The sequence below is a fragment of the Colius striatus genome, chromosome 4 (genome assembly GCF_028858725.1).
Source record: "Colius striatus isolate bColStr4 chromosome 4, bColStr4.1.hap1, whole genome shotgun sequence".
Classification (NCBI taxonomy): domain Eukaryota; kingdom Metazoa; phylum Chordata; class Aves; order Coliiformes; family Coliidae; genus Colius; species Colius striatus.
This window is the reverse complement of record NC_084762.1, coordinates 89160492-89172686: the sequence shown is the minus strand read 5'-3', so window position 1 is coordinate 89172686 and position 12195 is coordinate 89160492. Positions and strand designations below refer to the sequence as shown.

At 47.2% G+C, this 12195-nt stretch overlaps 1 protein-coding gene and 1 long non-coding RNA gene across 9 annotated transcripts in view; one reads left to right on the top strand and one right to left on the bottom strand.

Annotated features, from left to right (window-relative positions):
* Positions 1-855, bottom strand: part of PHF20L1 (PHD finger protein 20 like 1) — a 58230-nt gene extending 57375 nt beyond the window's left edge. For 2 of the 7 annotated variants that reach the window (XM_061995836.1, XM_061995838.1), the window contains exon 1: positions 249-645. In XM_061995836.1, the coding sequence (XP_061851820.1) occupies positions 249-303 (55 nt within the window). In that variant the 5' untranslated portion in view covers positions 304-645. Of the gene's footprint in view, positions 1-248; positions 647-769 lie in introns of those variants that run through there. The other 5 variants (XM_061995835.1, XM_061995837.1, XM_061995840.1 and 2 more) reach the window with 4 other exon arrangements.
* A 308-nt stretch (positions 856-1163) lies between these two features.
* Positions 1164-11213, top strand: LOC133625351 (uncharacterized). 2 transcript variants are annotated; one of them, XR_009818675.1, is made up of 5 exons: positions 1164-1329; positions 1724-2686; positions 2777-2909; positions 4009-4160; positions 4531-11213. It is a non-coding gene; the product is annotated as an uncharacterized LOC133625351 (long non-coding RNA). The 2 variants fall into 2 exon arrangements; XR_009818674.1 differs by lacking the exon at positions 1164-1329 and having other exon boundaries at positions 1658-2686.
* The last annotated feature ends 982 nt before the right edge of the window (positions 11214-12195 follow it).

Genomic DNA, 12195 nt, shown 5'->3' with positions numbered 1-12195 from the left:
CCTTATCAAAACTAGAAATTAAAAGATAAACATGGCCTAAAAGCCAGGCAAGATAAAACTATCAAAACCAAAACCTGTCAAACAAAAAAGCCATCTTCAGACTTTCTACGAGCTCTTCAGTCCTATTCACAGTACTAAGTTTAATTATCAAGTGCCTTTTAATGTCTTTTTGACAATTCAGTCACTATGAAAAAAACACTTCTCTGTCCGACTACTACCGCTATTACCGTGACTTTCCTATGTACTACCTTTCACACCGCGCAGCACAGTGTGGCTTGCCGTTGGGGCCGCAGGCAGCTGCATACCTACTGATGAGCAGGGGTGACAGGCTGCAGGGCCAGACCCTCCAGGTACGGACGGCGAGAGGAACGGCAGCCAGACCCCAGTTTCTATCGGGGCTGCCCTGACAACGCCGGGGGTGTGCTCAGGAACAGCCACCTCGGAGGCGGCGGCCCCCCTGAGGAAGCCCACGCCTCTCTCCGTGCGCGGCACACACAAAGGGGTCCACCGCAGCCAGGCTGGGAGCGCGGGAGGGCCCCCGGCCAGCGGGGGCTGAGCACTCCTGCAGGCCCAGGGGACGACGCGAGCGGCCGCGGTCAGGGCTCGGCTCGGCTGGGCGCAGAGAGGGCCGCGGCCGGCGTCGCGCCAGGCCCGGGTGCTGTGAGGGGGGCGCCGGCGCCCCGCGCCGCACCGGGCCCGCCCGGAGCGGGCCATCGCCCGGGGGCCGCCCGCCCCGCCGCCTGCGCGCCCCCCCCTCCGCGCTCCTTACCGCCTCCTCCGAGTTACAAGGCAGCGGCGCGGGGCCGGTGGCGGCCCGCAGCCCCGGCGCGGCGCCCGCTGCTCCCGCTCGGCGCGGCGCGGGGTGTCCGGCGCGGCGGCCGCCCTCACAGCCCCATCCTCCCCGCGCCCCGCCGCCGCGTCACCACCCCGCGACGCGCCCGTGAGGCGCAGCCCGGCGCCGCCATGCCACCGCCCCCGCCACGTGACTGCGGAGCCGCCGCCGCGTGACAACGGGCGGGGGGGGGGGGCGGTGGTGAGGGAGACAAAGGGAGGCGGCGGCGCGCGTGCGTGGGGCCTGGCCGCGGCGTGCGCCTCCCGGCGGCCGGGACGGGGCGCGGGTGCAGCCGCGGCCCTCAGAGCCCGTCAGCCTCCGGCGTAAAAACGGCGGAGCGGGAGAAAGGGGTTGTGGGTGGCCCCTGAAGTGGCAAAAGCTGACGAGAGGCTCGGAGCCGTGGCCTCCTCGCAGCCCACGTTTTCCTCCCTCCCGTACACATGAAACCCTCATCAGCTCTTCAGACGGGGTTTCTCGCTTTTATTCTTGCCCATCTGGTGGGTTTGCGAGCGGCTGGGTGCGTGCTTGGCTGCTGCAAGGAGCCGTCCCAACCCTTTCACACTCAGGATGGATCTGGGGATGGTGCAGGCTTGGTCCAGCTGGGCTGGATTTACAGCTGTTACAGCTGTTCAGCTGCTAGTCGCTCTCGCTGGTCCCACTGATGAGTTATTTTCTCCCTCCCTGGCTGCACATTAAACCCCAGGGCTTCTTAATGGCTGCTGTCAGCTTTGCTGTTTGCTGTGCTGCCTATCACTTTGTTTTGCTTTGCCTGGGAGACCTTTGATAAAAGCACTTGGCCTTGAGCCATAGCTGGCATTTGTCCCTGCGCTGCTGCCATCCCAGAACTCAAGGAACCATCTCATAAGAGAACTTCCTTCTCTTCTTCTCCAGGACAGATATTTCCAGTCTTCTTGTAATGGCAAGATCAGCATCATCACATCCCCATGGATGTGATCAGTAAGATAACAGTCAAGTCTCCAGCAGCTAACAAGAAAGAAATGCAAGCTTTCCTAGGCATAATGGGTTTCTGGCGACTGCATGTTGTGAGTCAGAGCTTGTGAGTTGTCTTTATCAAGTGACCTGAAAAAAGAACTTTTGAGGTGTATTGGGGTTTCATGGCAAGGTTCTGGTAGCAAGAGGACAACAGGAGTAGCTTCTGTGAGAAGATGCCAGAGGCTTCCCCCATGTCCAATAGACCAAATGCAGCCAGTTCCAAGATAGACCCACTGCTGGTCAAGGCTGAGCGCATCTGTGATAGTGATCACAGATATTTATTTGATACAATATGTTTAAGGGGAAAAAAAGCCATGCTGCATAGTGGCTGAGAGAAGTGTGAGAAAATGTGAGAGAAACAACTGCAGAGAAAAAGGAGGGGGAGGATCTACTGCAGGCATTGGAGCAGAAGTTCCCCTGCAGCCTGTGGTGCAGCCCATAGTGAGGCCCTGCCCTTGCAGCCATGGAAGCCACAGGAGAGGAGAGACCTACCAGCGACCCTATGCTGTAGCAGGTGAATGTGCCTAAAGAAGACTGATCCTATGGGAAGACTGTGCTGGAGCAGGCTCCTGGCAGGACCTGTGAAACCTTAGGAAGAGAGGCCCACGAGTCAGGTTTTCTGTCAGGATTTAGGACTCTGTAGGGGACCCACACCAGAGCAGATGGTGGACTGAAGCCTGTGGGAAGAACCAACGTTGGAAAAGTTTGTGGAGAATCATCTCCAGTGGAAGGGACCCCATACAGAATCAGGGGAAGAGAGGGAGGAGGAAGGAGCAAGCAGAGACGTGTGATATACTGACTGCAACCCCCGTTCGTCATGCCTCTGAGCCACTTGCATGGAGGAGATGTAGAAAATCAGAAGTGAGTTGAGCATGGGAAGAAGGGAGGAATGGGGGGAAGGTGTTTGAAGATTTTATTTATCGGTACCTTACTCTGACTTTTGATTTGCAGTTTATTAATTTCCCCAAGTCAAGTCTGTTCTGCCCGTGACGGTAATTGATGAGTGATCTTTCCCTGTCCTTAACTCAACCCATAAGCCTTTCCTGATATTTACTCTCTCCTGCCCAGCGTAGGAGGGGGACTGGTAAGAGTGGCATTGGTGGGCATCTTGTTCTGCACTAGATGTTCATAGGAAGTGAAATTTCATATGAGGAAAGGCTGCGGGAACTGGGGCTGTTTAGTCTGGAGAAGAGGAGATTGAGGGGTGATCTTATTAACATATATAAATATCTAAAGGGTGGGTGTCAGGAGGTTGGGACATCCCTCTTTTCTATAGTAGCTAACAACAGGACAAGGGGTAATGGGATGAAGCTGGAACACAAAAAGTTCCACTTAAACATAAGAAAAAAATATTTCACTGTGAGGGTGAGGGAGCCCTGGCACTGGCTGCCCAGAGGGGTTGTGGAGTCTCCTGGAGGTCTTCAAGACCCACCTGGACATGTTCCTATGCGACCTGATGTAAGTGACTCTACTTCTGCAGGGGTTTGGACTAGATAATCTCTAAAGATCCCTTCCAACTCCTACCATTCTATGATTCTAAGTGTCCCCGCTATACTTTATGTAACCAATACTACCAAGAGTAAGTGGGCAGCATTGATTGTGCAAAGGGCTCAAATGGGGAACCCCCACTGTGCATGAATCTTGGAAGAGGTCAGAGTTTGGCCAGGAGGCACAGATTTCAGAGCATCACCTGAGGAGATGGCTCAGGCCCAAGAGTATAATAAATTAGCAAAAAATGAAATGCAATATGCTCTGTTTACCAATGGATTCTATTGTGTTGTTTGAAACCATCTGATGTGGAAAGGAGCTATGTGGAGCACAAATCATGGGCCAAATTTATTGATTAGACTTCTTATGGACAGCTGGAAAATATCCCACAGACTAAAGGAATGATGTCAGTGTTGTATGTTGAAGAATGAGGAGGAGGTTTATGACTGATGGGGATGTATTGGAGAGTGTAGGACTTGAGTATGGTGCAAATAGCATGGAACAAGGAGTGGAGATTGTACTGGGTCTGGGTAGGACAGACTTAACTTTCTTCATAGGCATCTGAATAGTGCTATGTTTTGGATCTGTGGCTAAAACAATGTGGATAACACACTGATGTGTTGACTATTGCTGAACAGCATTTGCACAGCATTAAGGCTTGGGTTTGGTTTTTTTCCCCCACTCTGCCCTTGCAGCAAGTTTCCAAGGGGTGGGCAAGAGACTGGGAAGGAACACTGACAGGACTGTTAACTTGAATTGGCCAAAGGAGAATTCCATGCCATAAAACATGAACCTCAGCAAGAAAACTTGGGACAGAAGAAGAATGATTGGTCTTTTGTCTTCCAAGGTAGCTGTTTCTGGGAGACTAGCTGGGCATGGGTCTGCTGGTAGGAGGTAGTTATTGCATTGCTTATGGTTTTTTGGGTTGGGCTGTTTGGTTTAAGGTTTGTGGTTTTGTTTTTTTTGTTTCCTTCACTTGTTAAACTGTCTCTCTCTGGATCTATAAACACTCTCACTTTTGTTTTTTCTTTTCTTTCCTCCATCCCACTATAGCGGACCGTGAATGGGTGGCTGTGTGGGCTGCTGTCTGAGCTCAACCCACCTGCTTTGTTTAGTCCCTGCAAGGCTGCTTCCCACTTGAAAAGGGAGACTGTGCAGGGAGATATTTTAGAGTGTTTATTTGCTACAGGATATTTTATTCTTTTGATTTTTCCCAGTTCCCATTTTCTGGATGGTGGTGGCAACCAGAAGAGACTGAAAGAGAAAGGAGGCTTGAAGAAAAAGAAAGCAAACAAAATGAAATGCAGAAGCCAGATCTTTTTTTTTCTCTCTTTAGTTAAATTATTGCCAATACATTCATTTTAATTCTCCAGCTTTTACTACTCTGAGTGTAGTTTTGATGAAAGCTTTTGTTTAGAGGGTTTGTTACAGGATGGTGAGGGTTTTGAAGTGGTAACAAGACCTCTCTGAGTAGCAATGAACTTGCAGCATCAGGATGCTGTTAGAGAAGTGAAGGTGCTTCTGTCCAAGGAGAGGGAGATGGGGGAAGATATAAGAGGTAGTGAGGATGAGACTGGGTATATATGGGTAGTTAAGTCATGCTCTGTTGTTTGCTGGAGGCTGTCTGGGTTATGCTGTGGTGTAAGAAAGGCTCAGATCAATATGTGGCACCTCACTGCTGAGGCTGTCAGGAGAGGGAGGCAGAGCTGAGGGCAGGCTGCAGAGGTACAGCAGGCACCAGGTGTTTGGTCAGAGGGGCTTACAGCTCACCTGCACACACAAACAAAGCAGCACAGTGAGACAACAGTAAGAGAAGGAGCCCAAATAATGCCTTGACCCAGCAGCTCCCAGAAGCCATCAGCCCATTTCCTCAATCCTCAAGGAGCACAATGGCAGGTGGGGACCTAAATGAAGTACTCACAGGAAGGGACATCCCAATGCAGGGTAGTTGTGACTCCTACTATGCTGCCTGCTGAGCAGCAAACCTACTTGTGGTCCAGCAGCACAGGACAACATTTTGTGGCACTATTATCAGAATGCATGGAAATCAAGGACCCTCAGTCAGTGTCCCCATTTACATACTGCCATTTCAGGTGTACCCCCCTTTGCCCTGCTGCACCTCTGAGGGCATCTACTTTATGGCAGCCCAGAGCTGCCTACCCTGGTGTTTCCCCCACCCTGCCAATGGCCCAGAACCCCATTTCAGCTACTATGTTCTACCATAAAGCCAGTGAGGAGCAACTTTGTCCAAGAGCCTTTTTTTATTCTCTTAGCACAAAACCATCTCTGGATATTTAGTCTCATCTCCTAGGAAAACAGGGCTTACGTGTCTGCATTGCATGGCTGCCTTCCATTTTTCCTTTCTCCACTGCTAAAACTTCTGCCTTACTTTGGATTTGACAGAGAAACAAAAGTCTCATCAAATTGTTCCAACCTGTTTTGTTAAAATGCTCAGCTAGCCAGGGAAGAGTGACTGTGTTGACCTCTCCATGACAGAAAGGGGCAATGCTTTCTCTCCTTCCAAAACTAGAACATCACAAAGCAAAGATGCAGGAAGGGATATTTCATTACTTCTGCTCCTCACAAAATTTAGTGGTTAATCTTATCATGAAGCATGCCCTTAGTAGTGTGAATATTACGCAGACTGCAAATTGGAAACCAAACTGGACAGGAGATTTTATCTTGCCAGTCAGTGACTCATAAAGACTTGGAGGGGGAAGAGAGGATTTCATAATCAGCTGAGTATGAGCTCACGATGTGCTGTTGATGCTGAAAAGACTAATGCAGTCTTTGCAAAGCACATGCACATGGAAATACCGAGTAGGAGTAGAGAGGTGACATTATCACTGCACTTGGCACTAATACACTGTTACTAAAATAACTTACTGTTCAGAAAAGCCATCCAAAAACTGGAATGGTTCAGGAAAGATCTGGGAGAATGATAAAACACCTGGGGAAATAATATATTGTGGTGAGAGACCCAGACATCAGTTTGTTTATTTTGCCATTGATTTTTTCCTTGTGGGCGATCAGATTAGTCAGATATGGCAATCACAAAGTGACAGTTAACAGAATGAAACTACATCTTTGGTTTTACCCTTATTGTAGCAGGAAGGCAAATTTAAAGTGATTGCTGGTGTCTGCACAGCCTCAGCCTAGGAAACATGTAGCAGCACCTCTGCTCTGCTCTATCCATCTGTGTAAGCAGCTTGGTCACAGCCTGGCTCTGCTCTGTTGTCATCTGTCCTTTTCCTGCCACTTCCTTGGTCTATTTTGACACCTTGTCTGGCATCAGTTGCTATGTCCTTCTCTTGTTTCTGTGCCCTTCTTTTTCTTTCATCCCAGAAACTCCCTCCCCTTGAGAAATTCCTCCCTCCTTTGTGAAAGCTTCCACCATCTCACCAAACACTTCCTTTTAAAGCCCAAAATTTCCCACATACTGAGAAATATCTTGAAGTGGATGAGTTTTTGAGCATCTGGCCTTGTATAGGAAAAGAAAGTAGCTAACACTCATTGCCATAGACACCAAACAAAATAGTAATCCCATGGGTTTGGGGCACCAACCTCAGTCTTTCCCAGTTTTTAAAGACACTAAAGCTGGACATTTTTTACTCAGTTGCTTATTAGTTCTTTGCAGTATGCCTTTAACTCAATCAATGGTTTCTCCCAAAGAGCTGGCTGTTTGCTGATAGGTTTTACCACCACAGCATGCTGGAGAGGTGACATGAAGCTATAAAACAGAAGTAAGATTCCCTACTGGCAGTGTTTATTGTAAGGGTGAAGTACAATAAGATGAAGATACTAAAGAATGATGCTTGCTGAGGCCAGGTGGGTAATGAACTTTGTACTTATACAGGTAATTCCAATATTAGTGAAAGAATCCTAAATCCACACAAAGAAAGAGAAGAAAGAGCAAATGCTGACTGTTGATGGATGTTAAAGGAAGTCATGGGAGGCAGGTGAAGTTGCTGCTTACCAGTGTTACCTCCTGATGCTCTGTGTGGCTGGAAAGAAGCTGCTACCCACTCTGGATGAAGGCAGCTTTGCCATGCTCTGTTACAGCCTGGTTAAACCACTTTCTACATATCCATTTCCTATTTCCTGGGGACATACACAACATTCACTATGCTATGAATATTGTTTTGCAATGAATGTTAGACCTCTTGAGATTTAATCATGCTTTCGTCTTGGAAACAGTGCTGGGCAATGTGTTGCTTACTTCTGCCTTACATACTGCAGCCATATGTCTTGGATTGTGTTTGGTTTTAGGAGACATTCTATAGATTGGGACACATCAGTAAATATTTTACTGATGTCTCTCTTAAAGACTTGATGAGAACAGTATTGAACAAAAGCAGTGCTGATACCAGCTCAGTGCACTGATTTCCTAGATTATTTCCCAATGAGGCTGAAAATCTGCATATATTTTATGGTGTATCAACAGAGCAGTTGACTCCAAAACATATTCCAGTGGTAAGATTTCATGGTCTGCCACTTTTGAGAGTTGAAAAAAGGAAAAGGACAGAAGAAATGTCATGTCACAAGGAAGACTCTGTTGGAGTCACTGAGCACTCAGCAACAGGGTGTTTATCGCAGTCAATAGATTGGGGAGTCTGTAAGAGGAAAGGAGAGACTACTAGGCAAGTTACTGCAAAACATACAGCCTAGGGAGTACAGTTTTGTAGTCAGATTGACAATGTGAATATGTAGACAGAATTTACAACTTGAACTGAAGGAAAACAGAACTCCAAAACTCACATCAGTCCAACCTGGTGGAGTCCAGCAGTGAGAATGAAAAAAATGTATTTTCCTGTCATCTTTGTGGTCTTGTGAAATCTTGAGTGTCCTCAGGGGCTGAAGGGTGGTTGTCAATTAAGAGATTAGCTCTGAATGTCCAAACCTGCCTTTAAAATGCTTGCAAAGCAGTTGTTCATAGGAGGAGTCACTTGTTTCTTGATACTTGGCCATTGGGTCTGTGCTGGCATCACATGGACAGGTTCCTGGAAGGCTATCAGAGTCCTGGTCTCTGTCCTTATTTGCTTTGTAGGCAACATTCAAATCCTTGGTTTTATGCAATGCTGGATAGTATCCAAGCTATAAAACCACTCTGCCTACACAATCTTCCATTGGGTACCAATGCTGCCTGTGCCTTTTTCCTCTCTCTGGCAGTTGAATTAGTCCAGGACACTAGTTTCAATCCAGCTGGAAATGCGACAAGTATGACACAGGCATAGCTGGAAAAAATGCAAACAGTTCCAGAAAGGCCTGTGGACTCTTAGTGCAAGCTTTACAAATTTAGACTTTGCTTAAATACTGGCATAGAGGCAGAAAGGAATTCAGTCACTGTCAGACTACAGTGTTTATTTACATACAAACAGACAAATGATGAGTGCTGTGTAAAACAGCGTGGAAGACGGGCATTTTAAACAATGTTGTTAAAGTACCACTATCAATTGTTATTTGTCTTCATTTATGCACCAGTCAGTATGATTTATTATGGAAATGACCATGACATCACTATCATCAGTATTTTGGCAGGACCATTTTCTCAAGAACCAGAGGAACCAACACCTTCTTAACTGTAGATTCTCAGTCTATGTAAAGTGTACTATGATCCTTTAGAATGATTTTTTTTCTCCAAAAGCCTTTGCTGCACATCAATACAAGACCCTCCACTATTGGTCTGTGTGGATGACATCAGGACTGTCAGAGAAGACATCCAGGGTCTCAGATACACATCAACAGCATATCACCACCTCCAGGGGAACATTAATTTTAATTTGGAGACTGGTAATGTAACAAGCAAACTTCCAACCAAAGAGATAGATTTTGTGTGTCTAGTTAGAGCACCTAGGTGGTACCCTGAAGCTGTTTGTATCAGAGTGGCCTGTTCAGCTTTTATCCACCAAGGTGCTGCTATGCAGGTGGTCTGTCCAGCATGAACTGCAATGACATGGAAGACAAGGAATGTGAGCAATCAAGTTTCCACTTTAGTTTCTTCCTAGGTTGGCCACACCGTACTGGGTTTGAGCATGCCCTTTTATAACCTTTAGAGCTGACAGTGATCATTCTCTCCAGATTGTCCTACCTGGTTTAGTCCCTCTCAGTCTCGATGTCCTAAGATACTGCATGTAGATTTGTGCTGGAAGCATGATGACCTGCTAGCCTAGGCTCCATGAACACACACCCTGACGCCTCAAGCCCAGTTCCCTCTCATTCACCATTCAGACCAGTGATTAGTACATTAACATTTCTATTCTCTGCAAAAAAGATGCTGCTAGAGTACAGCTGGCCAACTCCTGGCTCTGTCCTGTCTGCTTCTAGTCACCACAGACATTGTAGAATGCTAATTCATGAACTTTTGGAATCCTTAATCAAATTAAGTGAGCCAGATTTTTGCATAGATGTATTCATTGCATTTCTTAGTGTTCCTGCCTTCTTCTTAAGTAACAAGCATAACCCCATCGTGTAACAACAGGAACCTGAGGTCTCCTTCAAGATCCCAAGATCTTTCAGGGACCTTGGCTAAATTCTGCCTTGACTGATGGATTTTAGTATTAGCCTACTCCTTTGATTTCCTGTCTCTGATGAAACAGTTTTTAAAGGATCAGTATTTTTTGAATGCAGGGTAGAAGAGTTGCAGATTCTAGTGTAACCATTTCTCTTTTCTCCCCATGTATTCTTTATCACTGCTCTTACATCTTGATATGACATTCTGCAAAATTGCTCCCAAGCACATTCCCAGGTCTACACCAAATTTGATCTACAACCAAATTTCCTTCTAATACTATGATATCACAAAGCAAGGAGATGTAACACAGACTGGTCATAGCTTTGCACAAAGAAGTGTCATTGTGCACTTCATTGATTTAGATACTTTCTAAACAGTTTTTCTCCATCTGGCCTGTATTGCAGATAAGGTCATGTTGAGATCCAAGTAGTGTGGATGTGTCATCAAGCTCAGAGCTAATTCTGTTTCACAATTTTATGCATTGTAGTTCACCATGCAAAACAGAAATGTCCTTTGGTGCTGTGGTGCAGGAGCAATTAAGCAAAAATAATGAATTTGGGGGTATGGGGGTGGAAAATCAAGCCTGAAACTAAGAAAGTTTCATAGAGTGGACTGGGATTTCCATCTAACATTAAAAATTAGTACGTTCCTCTTTTAAAGCAAATTAATCTTTGTTCATACAGCTGACCTATAAGGTTATTAAAATTGTATAAGACGTGTCAGTTCTGTAAACTGAAATGAAATGTTAACTTTATGCAGGCTCAGCCTTCTCTTAAAATGTTCTGGTTTAGCAAGGAGCAGCTTTTGGCTTAGTAACGGGGGGAGCGGGTTGCAGTGAAGACCCAGTAAAGAGTTTGCGGACTCTCTCCCGGCTCCTGGGTTCACACCCACCTCCGGCCCGGCTGGGCCAATCTGGCGCCTCTGCGATCACTATTTAGGGGACAGGAATTCGGAATGCGAGGCAGGAGGTGTAAGAGTGATACAAGATGGAGGCGACCACGCGGACCCTTCAGCCAGAGAAGGAGGAAGGAAGGAGAAGCAATAGACCAGAGACTCCTCTGCAAGCCGTGGCGAGAATGCAAGCTGTGCCCCTGCAATCTATGGAGATCCATGGCAGGGCTGAGAGTTACCAGCAGCTCCATGTGGGTGAGCCCGGACGGGCGAGGGACTGTGTGGGGAGACGGCCATGGCCCAGGCCGTGCTGGAGAGCCTGTGTGCCGCAGAGCAGCCCCACACGAGAGGCAGAGAGGAGCGGCAGCCTTTGGGAATAAGTGCGCGTCGGAGCAGCCCGGGCAGGGCTGCCATGCGTGTGAGTTACCCCACGGACTTGCAGGGAGGACTGGTGTGGAGTTCACCCGTCCTGAGGAGGGACAAACGGCTGAAGCTATCGGGAACAGACTAACTGAAACCCCCACTGCCCGCCCGCCCCCCCCCCCCCCCCCCCCCCACCCCCCCCCCCCGTTCCGAACCGTTCGGGGGGGGCAAGGTAAAAACCTCGGGATCAGGGCTCTGAGCCCGGGAAGAGGGGAGGGGTGGCAAGAAGGTGTTCTTAAAAAGGCTGTTTGGACTCTTCATTGATGTATTACTCTGTGTTGTTTCGTTTTGGCTGTGTTTTGGGTTTTTGGGGGTATGTTTTGGTTGATGTTGCATTAAATTGTTTTTTTCTGTTTTCTTCCCCAAGCCGAGTAGCCTGGTCTGTTTTGTCCTGAACCTTAAGCGGCAATTAAGCTCTCCCTGCCCTTGAGCAATTCTCAGCCTCTTGGGTACTCGAGGCTAATCGTGGTCTTTGTTACCCTGATGGGCCTAAACCACAACATAAAATTAAACTAAAATGCCTAGATTTACAAGAATTTATTTATTTCTTTTTTTACTTACCAGGTTACCTCAGACATTTCCTAGTGGTTCTACTGCATAAAGAAACCCACTTAGCTTAAAAATGTTACAATTCACAAAGATTAATTAAAATGAGTCAGTTTTTGCAACAGCAAGACTGCAGAAGTGCTCCTCTTTCATAGACTTTCGGTTTGACCCAGTGTAGCTGCTCTGAGGTTTTCATGACCAGCCCTTCAGCTGCTAGTTTTTTGAATGTTTCAATTAATTTTCAGATATCTCAGAATATTTCTTCAGTTGCTGAGTACTATATAAACAGCATTAGCAAAGAACTGTGATATGGGACAAATGGCCTGATTTGATGGTGATGGAAGCTGCTGGAAAACTAAAGGCTGTGAACCTCCCAGGAAGCTCAGAATTACAGAGGCATCAAATTACTCTCGATTGCTTTCAATCAAAAAGCACTCTACTCCCTCCACCATGGCCACTAAATTCACTCTACCAGGCAAATAACCCTTTCTGAAAATTGTGTGTTCAGCAT